At 42.8% G+C, this 19,911-nt stretch overlaps 1 protein-coding gene across 5 annotated transcripts in view; it reads right to left on the bottom strand.

Annotated features, from left to right (window-relative positions):
* CSNK1G1 (casein kinase 1 gamma 1) overlaps positions 1-19,911 on the bottom strand; it is a 108,157-nt gene that overhangs the window by 44,389 nt on the left and 43,857 nt on the right. For all 5 annotated transcript variants that reach the window (XM_037394103.1, XM_037394102.1, XM_037394106.1 and 2 more), the window contains 2 exons: positions 12,838-12,878; positions 8,080-8,149 (listed from right to left, as the gene is read on the bottom strand). In XM_037394103.1, the coding sequence (XP_037250000.1) occupies positions 8,080-8,149; positions 12,838-12,878 (111 nt within the window). The remainder of the gene's footprint in view (positions 1-8,079; positions 8,150-12,837; positions 12,879-19,911) is intronic.

Genomic DNA, 19,911 nt, shown 5'->3' with positions numbered 1-19,911 from the left:
AACGTACTTCAGGCAATGGCCACGTGTTGCTCCACGCCCCCACAAACCCACGTTGGGGAGCAGAGGGGCAATCCCTACCCAGCAGCTCTCTCCTGCCCCAAACCAGCACCTTGCTGTGGGGTTTTGTGCTGGCTCAACTCCCAGCCATGGCAGCTTTTTCATCAAGGTGGCAAATATGAGTGGGATTTCTGAAGATTAAAGCAACTACAGCAATGGCTAATGCCTATGTTCGCACTCCTTAATTAAACAGGGGTGTAGACATCTTGCATTAACACTCACTTATGTGGCCTCGAGTTACTCCTGCTCGCTTGGGGCAAAGCGTTGCCCACAGCGAGTTCCCCCTGAAATAGCTGGTATTGGCAGCACACTCCACCACGGTGACTTGTTTACATCCGTCCATGTAACAAGTCTTACCAAAATGACCCCTACCTAATTGCTGTGTGAAGGACAACATTGTGCAACCAGCATGGAAAGAATTTCTTTATAAAGGTCACTGGTACGTACAAAGCATGCAGCAGGTCATGAGTAAAGCAAGAGCAACACTGAATGAGAAAAACATGCTCGACGCAGGCAACTCTGAAAAGCTAACTTAATATGCAGTATGGAGAAGCAGACAGCCCAGCTATGCTGAAAAATATATATGCAAATATTGAATAGTCTATGTAAAGGCTCAGTTATTTATACCACCTTCATTTTCCTTGGTCCTACTTCCTGACAAGTAAACAGACTGCTTTGCTCTAGCAAGTTGTGCAACAGAAGGAGGTCCAAAAGTAAACACACAGATTCCATACTTCGTTAGAGGTGAACTTGTTTACAGAGCAGGAATTAAAACAAAACCACAGAATCTGTAGATATTCTATATGTAACGACGTACCCTCCTTGACTCAGTATATTCTGCTCGTACGCTGTGACTCATCTGTTGCGTGGGCTGGGGAGAGCAGAGATCTTGTTGGTTTCCTGGGATTCTCCAACATATTAGACTCCTGCTTTCCACCACAACACCGTAGAGGCTCATTACATCTGACATCTACTTGCCAACGTCACCTATCAGTCTTGGGGATGAGCAATGGCTACACAGCTAGTGGATGAAACTCAACGCATGTTGACACCAGACTGCTATGAATCACATGTGCCAAGGTGAGACTGCAAAGGAGTGGGGAAAGGTGTGACTCATCTGCCAGCTGATATAAAAATAAACTACTACTGAATCAAAAATGCATGACTTCTTCACACTATGTGCACAGGCAGAAGCTGTCACTATACGGAAACTCAATCATCACCTCAGTGCAGCCAAAAGAAACCTGAAAATAAGCATTACTCTATTTTACCTTCCAAAGGCAAAGCTTACAGGGAAGGCATTAGGTATAGCAGTAACAGTCACAGAGGAAAGATGCAAGTGACGCTTTGAAATGTAGTAACAAAACAAAACAATTCCTGTACATCTACTGGTCACTGCTGGAAGGTCAGTATGTCGCAAGACCACAGCAAATTATTTATTTGTGTGATAGCACAAGATTAAAGACCAGTTTCCTGTTTGCATGGAAATGTTTTTCAGCCATAGTCACCATCCGAAGAGGATCTGGGCTCACAGTGATGCACTAATGGTCACGCAGCAGTGGGCTCCCTGTCCTTGAGAAAAGGCTTATTCAGGGGACAAACATACTCCGGGGGAAAAGAAAAACTTAAAGCTTTGCAAGCATACATCAACACAGCAGACATGTTTGTCTCAACTTCTCAGCAAAGCAAGGCTTATAAAAAGAGGTAAGTCTTTTTTTCCCCCTCCAACCAGCACAGCTAGAGGGGAAAAAAAAAAAAGCAAAAAAAAAAAAGCAGCTTTCGGTCAAAGCTTGTCTTAAAGTCTCAGCATTTGGCTTCCATTTCCACTGGGAGGCTCTGCAGACACAGATACGTGAGCTCTGTTGGCTACGATAGCAGCTGGATAAGGGGAGCCATTAGCTTTATGGCTGCACAGACAGGTGCCTGCAGCATCCAGCCACCCACCCTCCTGCACCTCATATGAAGCGATGCAGAGTGGCTCTGTGGGCTCTGCTGCCACGTCCAGCAGACAGGGCAGCCCAGTGCCTTGGCGTGCAGACAGCTTTGTCATGCTTCTCTTCCCTGGAACACAACAGCTTTCTACAACTGTTCACGAACAGTGTCTTCAGCTTCCCTTTGGCAAAGAGATGTTAAACACTTAGCAGCCAAGAGATGTGCTTATGGCACTGAGTAAGGGTACCGAGGTTCCTACCACAGGAAACACAGCAGTGTTTTAAGTTTAAAAAGCTTCACAAATTTAAAACCCATTTAAAGTGTTTTCTACTAGAGCTGAGAGCAGTGGGATCCACCTTTCACACACTACAGGCTTGAGCAGCACTGCATACAACCTCCACTGACAGCCCAGATCCTGATCAGAGCAGTTAATCAACAGGAGAGGCCGGTATCTCCATGTGAAACTCGAACAAGCTGGCTGGAAATACCAGGGTATGCAAAAGGATGCGTAGGAGCTGTGGCAGACTGCAGCCAAAAATCCAAATGATGGGATGGGCAGAGACAGAAGCATGGCCATGTCCACATTGCGCATGAGAAAGAGCAGCTCAAGCCAAAGGCTGCTGAAGAGTCGGGAACAGAGACTGGGAAACATGGGCACTGCTTGCTGATAAAAGATGAGCTTCCAATAAAAACTTCGGAAGAGATGTTTCCCCTGTGAAGTCTGTTGGAGAGTTTAACTTGAAGGAAAGATGAGAATCTGGAACCAGCCTTAAAACAAAAAGACCATTCCTTTGAAGGTCCTCAAACCAGGTAGGTCAAATAAGCCCAAAAGACACAGACAATTGCCAAGGCTTCTGTGTGCCACCAGCAGGACCCCGCTGCTGAAGGTGGCCCAACAGGCCTGGTAGGCCTCCTGCAAGCTGCATGAACCGCTTTATTCACCCTAAACTAAGTAGGAGGGTCCTGGGATGCTGCTGGGTGAGCAGCAGGAGGTTCAAGCACAACAAAAGCTTTGCCTTTTGGTACAATGCCCAGGAAACACAACCATCTCAGGAGCTAGGCTGGCTCTGTTTGACCACAGTCAAAGTAATTCAGTTTTGCTCTGCTAACACCAGCTTTCCCACCCCAACACTTAAGGGAAACCAGACACTCAAACATCAGCCAGCAGTGGGGATGGAGCTCCTCTACTCATTATCCTGCAAGCTGTAGGGCCTGATTATTCAAGATTTTTTATGAATGGTAAGAAGCCAAGCCTTTACTCCACAAACTTCAAGTACAGGTGGCAAATGACATGCTCAAGTGACTGATCCAACCCTAGAAAATGCTGGAGACTGGAACTACTTCTGTCAGCCCTAGGAGATGTAAAAGCATCCAGTCAAATTGGATCGGGAACTCCTTTAGTCCCCAAGGTACAGGAACAGCAGATTTAAGCAGCTGTACAAAGCCTCAGAGCAAGGGGAAGCCCAGCTGCTGAGGAACCAGCCTTGGGGAGGAGAGGAACATCTGGAATGGCCAGTCCTCAAAGATGGTCCTAGAGCAAGAGCCTGATTTTGGGAACACTCATCACAATTGGACTTCTTGTGGACAGCTGTGCTACTCATGCTCATACACAGGCAGGAACTTTCCAGCAAGAAAATAATTCAGGAGCAACCGTGCCACCACCAGTAAAGCGAGATCCTGAGGATAGCCCAGGCCAGAATGAATCTTCTATGCCAGCATGTTTGTGCATGCTTACATGGATTTTACAACAGAGAGCAACTACGAAACAGTTGAGTATGACACTGGCATCTTACAGGATTGATGACAGAGTAACACAACTAGTTTGCACAGAGGTTGTTAAAACTACTCCAATTATCTTGGTTAGCAAACGGATCGTATCCCAGACTACCTAAAACCTAAAGGAATTCTCGTCCTTTCCTGAGACACTCTATGGACTGACCATCGGGTCTTTGACTCCATGCCTGTGGTCTGGGTTTTTTAGTTTCTACTGCCTACACTTAGGTAAAGCAGTCATACGCTGTTTTAGGTTATTAAATATTCAATTCTACAGTGAGACAGAAGAAACCAGCAGACGGTCACTGTGCAGCAAGCCCTAGCCTCTTATTTTGAGGGGTAGAGAAGTTCAAGGAAGAATCATGAAACCCCATTTCTACAAACAAACATTTTTGAGGGGCAAGGTAGTAAATTCTAGGGCAGCTAGTAGTTTCTCTTACTACAGGGGGGCATTGAAACATCAGAGATGGTATTGATAACTTGCAGAAGCACATCAGAGATGTCTTGTCAGTTGGTTACTTCTGACCCAGAACTACCTCTGTTAGCTACTTCAGAGTACATTTGATATATCCACCAGGACTGAGCTATTCTGAGAAGCACCACAAAGAGCTACATTCATACAGCTTCGACCCCTTTACCAAGCACTTCACTGCTCCAGTATATATTAATCTTGTGTGAAATAAGTCTTCAAGAAGCATAAGACACAAGAAATCCACTCTTCTCCTCAGCTAATCCAAGCTGACTACTGACCTTCATCCGAGTCACACGGCAGATGAAGAAGCTGGTGCTGATGGGAGGTAACAAATGCAACTTCGGTGCCTTGTCAGAGTCTTCAAGCATCAATGCTGATGGAGCATGTGGCACAGGGAGCCACGGAGTAGCTGTGAAAGGACAAGGCAGCTCTCCTCTGTTCACTGAACAACTGTGTTCTGTTCACACAGAAACATCTCACCTGGATGTTCATCCCAGGAATTAACTTCTGACAGCATCCTGAATTATTGGGCTACTTGGTACTGTTTAACTACACTAAGGAAAATGCAAAACTAGACTGAATAGCTTAAAAAAATAAAGACTAACTTTGCTAGTCTTTGATGATGGCAACAAGCAAAGCAGGTAACCGATACCAACATAAGTCCTTCAGGCACTGAACTGTAGAATTGTTCTAAAATTCTGGGGCAAAAGCCCCCCAAAAGTATTTTATGCAATATCCAGCAGAACCGGACTCCCAAGTCAGCATTACAAAGCTAGTTGCAAATTTCTCTCCAAAAGTAACACTTGTCCTACCAGTGTGATCGAGCACTTCATGTCTCCTTAACAACACTGGTTGGGCTTCTGCAGGGGTTTTGATGCACAAAATCTTTAAGCTGCTGACTGTGTAAGTTGCACTTTTTAATCTGGCACATTGCAAGCAAGTCACGGTGAACTTTTCTGCAGTTCTCAACATCCAAGACCTTTCTCTTGGAATGCCGACTGCCACAAAACACTTGCCTCTGGACTAGTCCCAACTTCATGGGGACCCATCCAGTCACATAGTAGAGATGAAATATCTTTCTTGACACACACAAAGCTATCCTACAAGAAGGTTCCTACTTGATTCATGGCCAAGTAGGGTGGTCCATTCCAAACCAAGTCTTCCTATGATTAGTATCCAAGAGTAACATATTTTAAAAATGTTTATTCTGAACATCCAGAAAAAAGGAAATCACTATTAAAAAATTCTTCTCATTAGGAAAAAAATGCCATTTTTTTCTACAAATGCTGCAGGTGATGACAATTTTGACTTCTCAGAGATGCTGCTCACTGAGACCATCTGGTTGTACATGCAGTTGAATGCAGCTGTTGCACTAACAAAAGGACATGCTGCTACTGTAGCGTTGTAGCAATGTTTTTACTAGTCTTATTTTTTAGGCTAACTGTGGGAGGTTTGCAGTCAGCCACGTTATTTGGCAAGATTAATTGGCTAATTTATTGAACAGTATGTCACATGTAACGTTACTGTTGTTCTCCTCTGAGTCATACACACCATGGGTCTGGACACTTTTAGTCTTCATTTGGCAAGTCTATGATAATGCCAAGTAACCAGTTGTGCTTACCGGAAGTTCAAGGCTGGCTGTTTGAGTCATTGAAGTTTTTAAGCAAAGACCATTCAGGGGAGCCTGGCATTAACATCATCACTGAGAACAGACCCATCTATTTCCCCAGGGTTGGCACATAGTTAGCACCAGTCTGTTTTTACAGACAGACAGCCTTCCCCTAATTCTCAGTGTGGTGTGCAGACACAAAGCTAAGGCTCCCTGGTCCTGGCAGTCTGACTCTACCAAAATTTATTTTGCTCAGCTTCCAAGTTTCATGGAGAGACCAGAGATGTGGCTCACATCCTCCATCCAAGCTCCTGGCCTATTTCCAGTTGCTTTAGCAAAACCATAGCACAAGAGCTTCTAATGGCATTCAACAGATTATCAGAGCTGGGTTTGTGATGCCCGTGGGACCACACAGAGATAGAAGCAACTCATGTTGTTCATGAGGCTTCTCAATAGTCTCTTGACAAATACTGGCAAAAAGGCTTGAGTCAGCCCCCCCCCCCTGCTTCCAGAATGAAGGGAAGAGAGATCCTGAATATAAGATCTCCAGGTCTGATGGCAGCACACAGAAGTGTGCACAGTGTCAGATAGGGCAGAAATTCCCTGTGTGGATGTGTTGCAGGATGGAAAATTTAGATTCATTAGGAACAGGAGAAAACCCAATAAAAATACTTAATCTAAGCAAAATAAAGCCAAGCCTCCAACATCTGATCAGTTTTGAAATTCCTCAATAACATCTTTAAAGAGTGGTAGAAAGCCAACAGGTGCAGAAAAAGCAGATTGGGGTCCATCCATGTGTCATGAGATATATGTTGCCAGGGTATCAGAGATGGCAAGCATCAACAAGACTCAAGTAGGAAGTGAAGAGCACAATTAAGTGTATCACTTATTCTGTGAACCGGCATTTGATTTATTTAGTATATAGGCTTCAGCAGAAATGCCCTAAGTGTCAAAAGCACAGGTAACTGGAATGAAGTGATGACATTAACCTATCAGGAGCTTTGTGCACAGTACCAGACACTACCACCAGAACACAAAATACATAGAAAAGAGCACCTTATTTCAGTAGACAAGTCCTGTTTAAAAACAGCAACAAATTTTAGTGTTTCCAATAGTGACAACTTGGTTCCCACATCCCAGATTCTGCATCCTGTAAGGAGCAAAGAAGCCACAAAGCGTAAAGTGCAATAGCACCCAATCTCCAGAGGATGTGCTACACAAAATGAAGGAAACTGATTAGAAAAATTAATTGGAACAAGCAGAAAGGAAAAATGCAAGACAACTGCTCGGGCCCCACATATTATGAGCTCAGAGCAGATACATCTTTCTTTCTGTTCAACTTAGCATTTTGGTAATACAAGTGCAACCTCTGCCAGTAGAAGCTAGGTCCATCCAGGGAAAACTAGAAAAGTAAAATCAGAATAAAGTGTAAAAAAATTACAGTAACGTAGGAAACTTGCCAAAGCCCAAGGTCACTACATGATCAAGGCACAGAAGGAGCAGAGAATGTCTTTGCTTCAGAGACACTTCCTTGCACAGTGGGTAGTCAAGGCTGTGGAAATCCTTGCCATGGGAAACAGCACATGCTGAAAGTCCATATAGGTTTGGTTTAAAAGGAATCATAAATTAAGGGAAGAAAAAATCCAAACACTATTAGACACAATCTCAAGCCCTGTATTAGGGAAATCAGAGAGCTTGCCAGAAAAACAAACAAACCACCCCAACGCCCCAACCCTCACCTTTGTCTTACCCTGTTATTTTCTTCTCGTATTTGCTGCTGACTACAGTTGCGCAGAGGATACTGAGCTCATAGGCTTTTGGACACTCTTATGATTTAGTAAATACAATAAAAATCTGAAATACTGTTTTCATTGGAAAAGCTCTATGCTTCTTACACAATTTCCTAGATTGTTAAGACTTCACGTCACCTTTTCAAAGCCTGTCATTTTATACATAAATCACTTTCCATTCATCAACAGTTCCTACATTTTACTAACACATGTAGGTATTTGCTGCATCAGTCAATCCTCACTAACTCGAGTTTCTAGGTCCACATAACTACCCAGCATCACAATGATGTTATTCTGACCAAAAGTCTTCCAAAACTTGCACAAGGCTAAAAGAATTTGCCTAGATCAGTAAGTTCAAGTAAGAGTTACACAACAAATACGATGGTGATGTTTGATTTAATAAAGAAATCACAAACTTTCTATAAGCTTAAGGCAGGTTTACTTACCTACACTTCCAAGTTGTTTATAAAACCTGTATTCTAAATGAAGCTGTGGTGCACGTGATTTTATTGGTTCCTAAAACAGGGGAAAAAAAATTGGTTATAATCAGTGTGACTGAAAAAAGTTCTATCCTATATTGAAGATCTGTGACTGTACATAAAGCTTCAAGTTTCAAGATAAAACACCCTAGATGGAAAGTCTAATGACAGACTTCAATATTAGACGTCATTTAAATAGGCAGAGAACAAAAAGCAGTAAGACTTGCACTTTGAGGAGAAACTTCCTCATTTAAATACAAAGCTCATTCATTGCAGTGAAATCCAAGAAACATTCAACAAAGCTCCTGGTCCTTGAAGAATGACCTTGAACACTGGCAGGAAGAAAGTCAAGGTTGCAAAAGATCAAGGCTCAAGTTCACTCTGCGGACTGTGGTTGTCCACACTATTTTTGTTGGTCACTAGCCTATATTTTTTAAAAACACTGAGTCATAGATCTGTGTTTTAAGTCAGACCACAGTTCCATAAATGTACAATCTTGCTTGCAGCAAGCACTATAGTGCAGCCAGATACCTGGTAAAAACACAGGAAAAAGTCTCCCCCTTCAGTAGCAGGTGTCAGTCAAACATCTCAAAGCACTCAAGAATATTCCATTTTTATGCACAGAATAAAAAAAACGGGTAAGTCTGCAATGCTCCCAAAACATTACATTTCTCAACTGTTACTCATCTGCACTTTATGTACAAAACTTAATGCCTATGATCCATAAAGGCATTAACATGCAAGATTACAAAGCTTCTAAAAATAGAAAGTTAACATGGAGAGGATTAAGAGACTCATTGAGTAATTACATTTTCAATAAAATGATGCACTTCGGACAGGCAGTAATGTGGGTTCACTTACTGCCCAGACATCTCTGAAAAAGAAGTTAATACTGGCCTCAATTTTTGTTTGGATGTTGCTTATTTGCTTGCTTTTGAGAAAATAAATGCTCCATGCTCAAAACTATGTAAAATTTGTAGCAGAGCACCAAAATTAGTCTGAATTTCAAATACCTGCTAAATAGCCCTCTATTTGATGAGCTCATCATCTACAAGCTTGCCCCCAAGACCAACACAAAAAAAGTCCTTTCATGTGTCACATCAGCTCCCATGAGTCAGAGCAAGAGCATCTTGGACATGTACAAGAGTTTGAGCCAACACCTTTGATGCAGCGGAGTAACTCTTCTGTCTCCACAGGAGGACACAAAGGCTTTAAGCTGATCCACCTCTGGTCTGTACTGTAAGACTAATGTCTGCATTTGGCATGAACTCCACATTCAAGAATTCTTTTTAAGCCAGAAGAATTATTTTTGTACAGGAATTCAGGCAGTTCAACTTCCAGCCAAGATGTTCATCACCAATTCAAGTCATCGCCTCCATTTGCCAGCAAGGGGAAAAAAAGCTGCTGGTTGCTTCTCAATTTTCTGATGTTTAAAAACTTCAGAAATCAAATATGACCAACTACTTTGAAAAAAAAATGGTGAAAAATACTCCAAAGGCAAAACTAAACCTGTACTGAAGGTTGTATCATATATAAATATATTATATTATATATATAATATATATTATATAAATATAAAGCAATGCAAAACCAAGTTTGTTATAAGTCACATTTAAATTAAGATAATTGTTGATGGTGGCTTGAGGGAACATTTACAGACACCTGCACAGCAAAGGGATTTAGGGCAATAGGACCTCAGCCTGTTCAGTGAATAGTTTATTTACCCAAATAAACTATTTGGATAAAGGTAGAAGGATTAATGTATCAGGCCATGATGCTGCTTGTGACAAAATCAGGGAAAAGTAAGCCAAATCCACTTCTGCATCAGGAGTTGCTGCAGCTCAAATTCTGGATGCTTGCCAGAGTCATGGCAGCTTCCAAGAAGATCATACCAGAACAGATGGTTGTCCTGTAGGCCAAGGGCTTAAGAATGCTGACAGATGTTGCGTTTGTAGCAAAAATAACTGAATTGCTACTGCCTAACATACAAAAATCCACAGCTTGAACCAACAGCATCACGATCGCTATGAGAGGGTACAGCCTGGTACCTGCACTCAGACTACATCTGTATGTTAATAGGCTGGCTTCACGCAGGGAAGAAATTCCTACTACGTGCAATTCAGCATTAAAAACCCTAAGGCAATTAAATCAGTCAATATGGCTAAGGCACTTCAGAAGACAAACTCCTCTGTGAACTAGATGCCCTTAACCAAACGATGTTCAACTGAAGAGCAGGATGAAGAGCTACATGGTGACACCACACAAGTCAGAACATGGGCACCACTCTCCACTGCCAGCAGTTTTCCAAGATGCAGCACAATCCTCGCCTCCAAAGACAAACCATAAGACATTAGCACTAAATTCTGCAGCACCTCCTGATCAGCAGTTTGGCATCCATCACACAAATCTAATTTTCCAGCTCTAACATCATGATGGGAGGCACGAATAGCTGAGACAGCAGGAGTGCAGTTGCAGAAGATTATCTTACAGCTAGAAGGACTTGAAGCAGAGTTCTGACTTGGTCCAACAATGCAGATAAAAGAAAATGTTGCTTTAAAGTATGTTGAAAGCAGCTACTCTACCACTAGTCTGCAAATTTTTCAAAGGATAAAGAAAATTATGGTTAAGTACACATCTAAGAGAAGCATATTTGCTGCTGAGGAGGCTGGATAATTCTTATTCCTGGAGAATATGGTCTAAGATTAGGAGGCCAAAAAACTGCCGTATCTTCTACTGTTCCCTCATTAATCCTCTCTAAAACCGAGCAGGTATGTGAATGCCTGGATGGCCACTGGCAGATGGCTATTCCAGTCCTTCCAGTGTGAAGGCCAGAGATTTTAAGCCTCACAACAGGGCAAATAAACCTGGAGTGTGTTGCAGCGTAACAGTCAGTTACTGGGGGGAAGGGGGGAAATAAAGAAAACAAACAAAAGAAAGAAAAGAGAATGTTACCAGAAAAAATAGGTAAGATTGATGTTGCAATATGGTAATGCCATTCAGCTCTGCCATACGGTTATCAAAAGGTTTCAGGATACTGGGAGGTGGCACTGCAGGCATTGTTTTGTGAGAAACAAGCATCCTTTGGACTAATACAGCTGTGTTTTTCCTGTATTATTGCTTCCTTACACTTCCAGTGTATAACTTTGTGGGACTATCTTTGAAAGCAAATTAGAAGTATTATTGATTCAATAAAACACCTCGTCCGTGTACACAGCGAACTTTCAATTATCAGATCTGCCCAAAGAGCAAGCTACTCAACAAGCACTAGTCCTCCTTCCTGATGTGAATCCAAATAAAGGACATCCTAAGCTCTACTGCAGGCACTTATTTATTTATTTTAGGGAATATTTTCTGACATATGCCAACAGGCTTGAAAACAAGTCCCTCTTGCAAAGCCCTAATTATTTTTCATCCACTGTGCACCATATAAGGAGAATGCTAGAGATATAAAATCTGTGGCACTTGAACGTGATCAGAGTTAATGCACCAAGTCCATCTTGGTCTTCTGTAATCTGAATGACTCCTGTCATTTTGCCAGACAACATCAGTTGGGCAAACAGGTGTGGCTGCTGCCAATATGAAATTATCATTACAACTTTAACTTCAGATTTTAGGGTTTGAATCTGTGATTAAGGAGCATACAGATAAGGAAAGAGCACATCAGCTGAAGACATCAAATTTGAAAACCCCAAGAGATTAATGAATGTCTTAGTTTACAGATAGGAAAAGTTAAGGCAGTTAACTGGGTTATTTTATAATTCAGAAAGAGCTACAAGTTAAGAGCGTTTCCCCATCCCCAAGACTCCTGCTTTGAACCACCACTGACCACAGTGCCCTCATGCCCTGTAGCAGTCTTCAGAAGGCTTTTTACCTGAACCATTCTCTGATCCAGGTATAAGAAACATGGAAGGTGTCATTGCATGCACCTGAGGATGGGCACATCAACTGCAGGGCAGAAAATAATCTGAGACCTGGCAATGAGGCTTGTAATGCTGGATGAGAAGAGAGCTGCGAGTAAAATGGCTTGCACAAGTTCTGAAGTTTGGTACTGTTGGGGCTTGCATTTTTTTAATGCAATTCCTGCGATGCTTTGGTGAGCCAATTTAATTCATTTTTACCCTCTTATGATGTAAAAGGAGAAAATCACTCTGAAAATGCTGTATCCTTGGCCACCCAAACCAGCCAGAGGAAAGACTGACCTTCACTGTATTGGATTTTACCTGTTGCATCTGCAGTCTCTCAGCATCACACCAGACTGAGTTGTGCTACTCTCAAGGGAATTTTAATCATTGAAACACCCCCTTTCCTGGCTCTTGACTCCAAAAACATGGAGCAACAGCCTGCATAGTGCCCCACTCCTAACCAGACATTGGCAACAGCCCATCTAGAGCCTGTCTTCCTGAAGAAGAAAGGCTGAACCCAGGGAGTGGGAAGAGGCAGCAGACCTGCAATCCATGCCGTTCCCTGGGAGGTGGCAGCTAGCTTGGAAAGAGGAACAAGGCTCTCACTGGTATAAGACAGCTTCACACCATCCAGGTACCAAAAACATTCAGCAGGCAGAGGGATGGGTTCCTTCCTCATTTTTAGTGTCCTTGTGAATTTATCTTAAAGTTATTCTAGCTGAAGGCGAAAGCAGCATTAAGCCTGAAGTGAGAAAGTTGCTTTTTGTCTGAATTTTTAACATTAAGTACAAGTCATTTAAGAACACCTGAAGCTTCTACTTACCAGTTTGATCGCTACATATTCATTGGTGTAGAGATTTTTACCTGTGAAGGAAAAAGAAAAAAATAATCTTTAAGTTTCACATTCAAGCCCTGCAGCTAGACATGACACAGAAACACATCACTGATGGCAAGGAGCTGTCTTTTCTCAATTCCCTGCTGAGGTTTGTTCATGCCTTTAACAAAGTGTAAGCCTCAAAATAGTAAGTTGCAGCAGTTCACCAGGGCAGACAAACACCATCTTCCGCTCAGCATACGGTAATCATGTTTTATGGTAGCACTTATGTTCGATGCAAGCATTTGAGGAGGTATCCCAGACACATTAGGTTTTATTATCCACATCATGCTAAAAAAGTCTGGGGAACACATGAAGAGCCAGAGCATCATTTCATTCAGAAATGCCTTGAATCTGCTAGACACTGAACAATTTTTTCCTATGATTTATAGGGAGTTTCACTACCTTAATCGTGCTGCGTATCAGAGCAACTACTGCAAAGCAGCATGTGAAAATAACTTTTGTACCAACACACAGCTTTTATTTCTTTCTCTACAAACAGGCAGGCAACATGTATAAAATGCCTTCTGCATGCCAGCAGCACAAAGGCAATCCCTGTATTCCAATAAAGCAAACAACTCTCAGTTGCAATACGGTACCAGTGATATTAAAAAATACACTACAAGAACAAACCCCATTCTCAAGACCCCAAAGCATGAAGCAGTGTCTAGTCTGATACTAGCTCTAGCAAGCCCGAAGGGCAACAGCCTAGGATGAATATAATAAGGCAAGCACACAGACAGCTGTGGGTATACTGTGGCTCCATGACTGAGCCAGAGATGGTACCCAAGTGTACTACAGCTGGAGGTGAATTTTCCCTCCAGGAACCTGTCTGGTGTTTGAACCAAGCCCCTGGCCTCCTTAGCAATCTGCGGCAGAGATGCAGAGCTACAGGTGTCAAGGAGCATCACTCTGCATGTTCTGAAGTTGCCAGTTGTTGTATCATTCACTGTCCTCCAATTCCTCTGCTAGGAAATCTGAGCAATCACTGCCTTCACCTCTTCGCTTTCTCTGACTGACAGCAAACTCTCCTGGAAGAGATATCACTGGGGAAGGATGCTCAGACAGTCCTTGTAGCTGATCTGTCCCATCATCCTGACATCTCTGTTGCTTTTCTGACCTCCTCTAGTCCCACCATATCCTTCAAGGAGGGCAGCCTCCACCACAAAAATCTGCCCATGGTTTTACACAGGGAAATGCTGACCTTCTTTGCCCATTGTGGCTAGCACTGCTACAGCACAAGTCATGCTGTCATTGAGCTCCAAAATTCAATAGCAACCTAGACTGGAAGTTATCAGTGCTTATTTGGAGGATTAGCTTGGCCTGGCTCTGTTACACATTTATTTTCCAGTTCCTGTAATAGATATTGATGCTTAGAACAGACCAACTATTGAGAAAGTCCAGGACAGGGAGTGACATACTTCAGAGCAGGTAGGAGGAGTTCAAGCAGCTCTAGCATATCTATGTGACACCCTTAAAAAACATGCCACGTCCTCCTTTGCATACAGATAGAATGCAACAGCATTGGAAGACTCAAAGACATTATGAACATGAGAGAAGACAAACAGTCATCTTTAAATCCTAAAACACCAGGGGGAAATTTTACTTTAAACAGCTCCATATTTTCTGCATTTAGTTTCTTTCGACACCTTCTGTGCTACATTGCTCAGTGTAGTTTTGGCCTCCAAATTTTGGATCAGGCACTCCCAGTCCAGCCCCAGCACTGAGCCGATTGCTCTAACATCCATCAGGAAATCAACAGTTTTATGTCAAGCTTCAACCTGTTATGGTAACTAGCAATGCTGTTTAACACAGGGCAGACATTTAAATGTGAGGTTAAATATCCTTAGAGGAGGTGTTTTATGCAAGCAGATGTGTAAGCTGAGCCCCAGTGTTAACCCTTGCAATGCAGGGCTGTTTGAAACTATTTCTTTAGGTCTTTTAATAAAAGCTATTATGTCCAGGCTGGAAACAGAGGCTTGAAAGGAGGTTTTGCATCAGGAACACTCAGGCATTCAGAAGTGGCTTCAAAGCACTGAAAGAGCTGAAAGGCCAACTCAGCAGCAAAGCAGGTGGCAGGATAAACTACTTCACTCTGAGACCAATAAGGGCTCCAGCCTCATGCTGTCTGACAGCTGGTGGGGGGAGAACATGCAAAGACATTAAGGGAAGGCAGCCTAAATACACTTAGATTATCTGCTCCGTATTAACTACCAGCAAATGAGTCACATCAGCAGCTCCAGCCGCAGCTCACCCTCTGACACTTCCTCTCCCCCTCCTCTTGACAGGGACTGAGCTCCTATCAGGATGCTCCATTTGAATACACTGAGCCAGACCAAGGGCAGCTCTAGCCCAAATACATGGGAAAGTTGGATGCTTCAGACAGCAAAAACACCAAGAAGGAACACATGGGAACCTCATCCTCCACAGATCCCATGACCGCTGTCACAATCATGGAGATGCACCATTCCAGGGTAGTGCTGGCACTCAGCGTGCAGGGGTGCAAGTCCATCCAGGGAGTGATGGTCCACAGACCATCTAGCAAACTTGGATATAGGATAATACTGGGGAGACAGTGCTCCTCCAAGGCAGAGAAGGAGCTAACACCCTCCGTGTACATGGAGCCGTAATCCAGCCTATTATAGTCTGGTTCATAAGGCTGAGGACAAGACAGAAGATAATTTTAGTAATTAAATTCCTCAGTTAAAATACTGGGATTAGCAAAACACTAGCCTGAGATGTCAGGCTAGCAGCCAAAGGTAAACTAATTAATTCTCCAGTTCATCCCCCTCAAAGCACATGCTTTGCAGAGACTCTGAACTAAAGCGGTGCAAATAGGTCCAGTTCCTGAACTCCAAACCCTTTCTAAAGCTGCAGCCCAAGATTCTTGCTTTGACAGATATGATAGCAAAGCAAATCCCCAAAAATCTTTCCGTTGGCTTGCACCAGACAGAGATCTACCCCTCAGTTTTGCTGTCACACTGCCCAAGGTGTAATTGTTTCTTCTTCCTCCTCTTCCAAGGCAGCACTGGTATTCAAATGGAAGAGCGAAGGCAGTACTGGTTACAGGAGGAAGTGAATCTGCACAGTACAATAAGCCATGAATAGAAGCTACATCTTATCTTAGTAAGACAAAAGATCTGTAATACAGCTGAGATGATATAACTGTGCTAACAAAAGGCCTTCAAGTTCAGGCAAAGCTTTTGATGGAGCAGTGATTAAGTTCATGCCTCAGTTTTGGGTAGCTCCACTGACAATTATGAACTCCATACTCTAAATGAGAAGTGATACATTAAGTCTCCAGCATTCATATGGGAAACCTAACAGAGTGGATTTCTCAAGCCCTGGCAGTAAGATGTGCCAAATACACGGACAGTTTGCAGACCAGAAGAGGAGCCCAAACTGATCAACCTGTCATGTGCACTATTCTCACAGGTCAACGTTAAGAGCCACAAGTACGTGGCTCTCATGAATGACGTGAATCAAAAATGCTTTGACCCTTCCTTCTAGCTTGTTGCTGTAGGAACAATACCTTCTGATGATGGGTCAGGGCTGAGTAATGGAGCAAACATCCAACTAGTCATCCTAAAGACCAAGCAGAGCTCACCCTAGAGAGCACAGCATCCGCAGAGACCAGATCCCACATGCATCAAGAGGTGAGCCCACATTGATTTTGCAGTGCCAGATTTGCTGTCCCTTCTAAAGCACATGTCTCCAAGTAACAGCTCCTAGTGCAGATCCTACCCAGGACCTACTCTTACCCATGCCCTCCACACCTAGCATTATTCTAGAAGCGAAGACAAAACTAGCCCAAAGAACGGATGCTATTATAATTTTTTGTAATTGGTTTTGTTTTGTTTGTTTAAAATTCTTTTACTTGTTTTAAAGCAGAGCTCCTGGCTTCAGACTGCAGCCTGGGAGTCAGCTGGGTGGTTCTTGCTTTTGGGGGACACCTTCCTAGACCTGATCAACCTGCTCTGGCTTGGCAATGTACAAATAGGCAGCCTTTCTTCTAGCTCGGGGCTTGCTCCTGAGATGTGCTGAATCTTTGTGAGACCTCTGCGCAACTCACGCTCATTTCTAGACTTCTGGACATTATGAAACTTCTTTGAGCACCACATGAAAACACAGACACCTCCAACAATCCCTTTGGTGCAGCAGCCTATCAAGGGAGGACACATGCAACATACAGGACCTAGGCCTCCTAACATTTTTTTCCCCTCCAAGCAGGGAGAAAAGCTGCATTAATTGTCATTTTTAAGTGATACTTGAACATGCTGTTTTGAAAATGTCTGATAATGTTTGCATTAGAGCAAAAAGATTTGGGCTCCAGTCTACAGCTGCGTCAAAATAAGTCCCCTAGTCAATCCAAAACTTAACGCTTATTTTAGAAAGCCCTCCAACCTACTGAAACCAGAATAATTTTACATTAGTGCCTGTTTAATCGCTTTACTAAGTAAGGGTGCAAAACACTGGGAAAAATGAGACATTTGAAGAGGCTTATTTATCCCCAACATGGCTCGTGGTTCAGGATTTTGGGTACATACAAGAAATACCCACTGGGTAAGTCTGTGAGTCAATATAAGGAGGCAGCTGCCAGGCTCAGCTGGCGATATCTTTTCTAAGGGGAAGTTCATAGCCACAGCATATCATAGCACTAGGTTTAACAGGTTAAATCCCATTTTTCCTGAGCAGTGAGCACCTACTGACATCACACAATTTTACAGCTCAGTGAGCTCGTTCCTCAGGCTGTTTTACATAACGCTGGCTCTCCTATGAGCTCGGGGTGGAGATGCCGGACCTCATAATGGCAGAAGGCGATAACACTTCAGGCATGTTCCAACTCCTAAGGCAGCAGAAGAATTGACTTGGCAGATAACCAGGAGCTGCAAAACAGGGCTTGGCATTGCACAAAATGCAATGAAAGCATGCAGATTCCGGCCCAGGGATGGCAAGCAAGATCCCCTGCTCTTTACTGTCACCATACCCCTGCTAGTAGGTTGAGCTGCTTCGGAAACCAAAGCTCTTACAGACCACCTAATCTGCAGCCTGTCCAAAGAAACGACAACCAGTTAAGCCTATTTCAATCTTATTACTCTGGGCCATACGCTCAGTTTTGCATTCATCTTCCCATTTCAGCTCCTCTTCAGGCTGGGATCCAACTGTGCTGCTCGTCACATACTTCAGAAAAGTAACATCCTCATGGCTATCTGTATTTGCAGTGAGAAAGATCAACCCTAAGCAGTGAGCTTGATATTTGCAGAAAACAGCTTCCATACATACATGCCATCTCCTTCCTGAACAATCAGTCCTGGCATGTGATACAAGAGCAGCTTAGAGTGAAAACACAACACCTAAAAGAAGATAAATTCTTCAGAGAATTGGAAAAATATCTTTTCTCCTTGTTTATCAGTATGTGACTTTGCTTTTAGTAACAGAGGAAGAACATTCAGTAGCATTTAACTTCTCCAAAGCCACATAAAAAAAGGCAAAAAGCAGAGGACACACCATTCATCTCTGCAGGACAAAACTGTTATCAGAGACTGGTTTGCTCATATTTCAGGCATGCTCCTTCTTCTTCCCCCCAGTGATAATTAGCATCACATCTGTGCAATAGAAATACCTGATATTTGAGTAAAGAGGAGTTCTTAAATCTATAGTAACTGGCAAAAAGCAACAGAGGTTTAAAAAAAGAAGATAAGTAATAGAGCTTCTGTAAGAACCTTACACCTAATTGCCATTATCAGTGCATATGGCTCGTTGCCCAAATACAGCATGCTACTTAGTTAACCAGTATTAACAAAACATTTACACCAGTGTAGTGAAAAAAAAAGGCCACTCAATTAACAGGTGTTGCTTTTTCCAAGTTAAAACTGAATTTCTCTGTAAATTGACTTTTTCAGAAGTGAAATCTCTTTTGTAAAGTCTGTGGTTTGAAACTATACATTAGTCAGAAACCAAATACCTTTAAACTTTTGAGAAACGTGAAAAAGAAAAACCATGCAAGCAGGATCTGGGCACCAGCCGAATAAATGCGAGAGCTGTATACCTGGAGGGATCTACTACAGCTGCTGAACCTTCAAAGCGGAGCTTGGGTTACAAAGCAATTCACCATCTCCATGGGGATACTGCTATCGTGACATTTGCTGCTGGGGAGGCCTCTGCAAATGCAATACAGCTATTCACATTATGTTACTGTAAGGATCCAAACTTATCTCCAGCTGCTAATTATGTTCATGTTCATGAAGGTGGGAGTTTTTGTCCCTGTGCTTGGCTTCTCTCCACCTTTGCAGCATTATCTCTGTTCCTGCAAATCAATAAAACTTGTCTGATGTAATGCTGGAACCAAACTACCTGTTTACTGAGACAGATCATAAGCAAGCTGGTTAATCTTCACACTGTGGTGAAGTGGCACATGCTAAAGATGCAATAGCCAAACCTTAAAATTAAAGATTACATACATTAATCTAAGATTACATAGATTCTGAGCAGGAATCTACAAAGATACTGTCAGTAGTTGTGTGTTATAACACTTTGTTTATCCGAAGCAATTTCCTGACTGATTTACTTACTATCCCTAGTGCCTGATATACAAATGATTTTGTTTTCAATTCTAAATATGTACCAAGTTTGGGCAAATGGCATTTATGTCAGCCAATCTGTCTTCAGCACCCTCAAGTTCACTACCACAGCAATCCAATTCACTCAGCCAAAGAGGAGAAATGCAACTGTTTTAAGTGAGTCAGGATCAAGACCATCACAAGGTGCTGCTTCTGATCTACAGCAAATACCCCAAAACCACATATTGGGAAGTCAGGGACATGTAATTAAAAACACCAGCTGCTTCCCCCCCCTCATTTAAAAAACAACCATCATCTGTTGAGGATGACTTAAGAGCCCCATGCACTGTGCGCATGGCTCTTAAGTCAACCTAAACAAACGATGCATTAGTGTAGCCATCTGTTTGGCTGACCAGCTGCAAGATGTGGTTAGACAACCAACGGACCACGAAAAATCACAGGC

The sequence above is a fragment of the Falco rusticolus genome, chromosome 7 (assembly GCF_015220075.1).
Source record: "Falco rusticolus isolate bFalRus1 chromosome 7, bFalRus1.pri, whole genome shotgun sequence".
Taxonomy (NCBI): Eukaryota; Metazoa; Chordata; class Aves; order Falconiformes; family Falconidae; genus Falco; species Falco rusticolus.
Note: the sequence above shows the minus strand (reverse complement) of the source record. Positions and strands in the feature narration are given on the sequence as shown.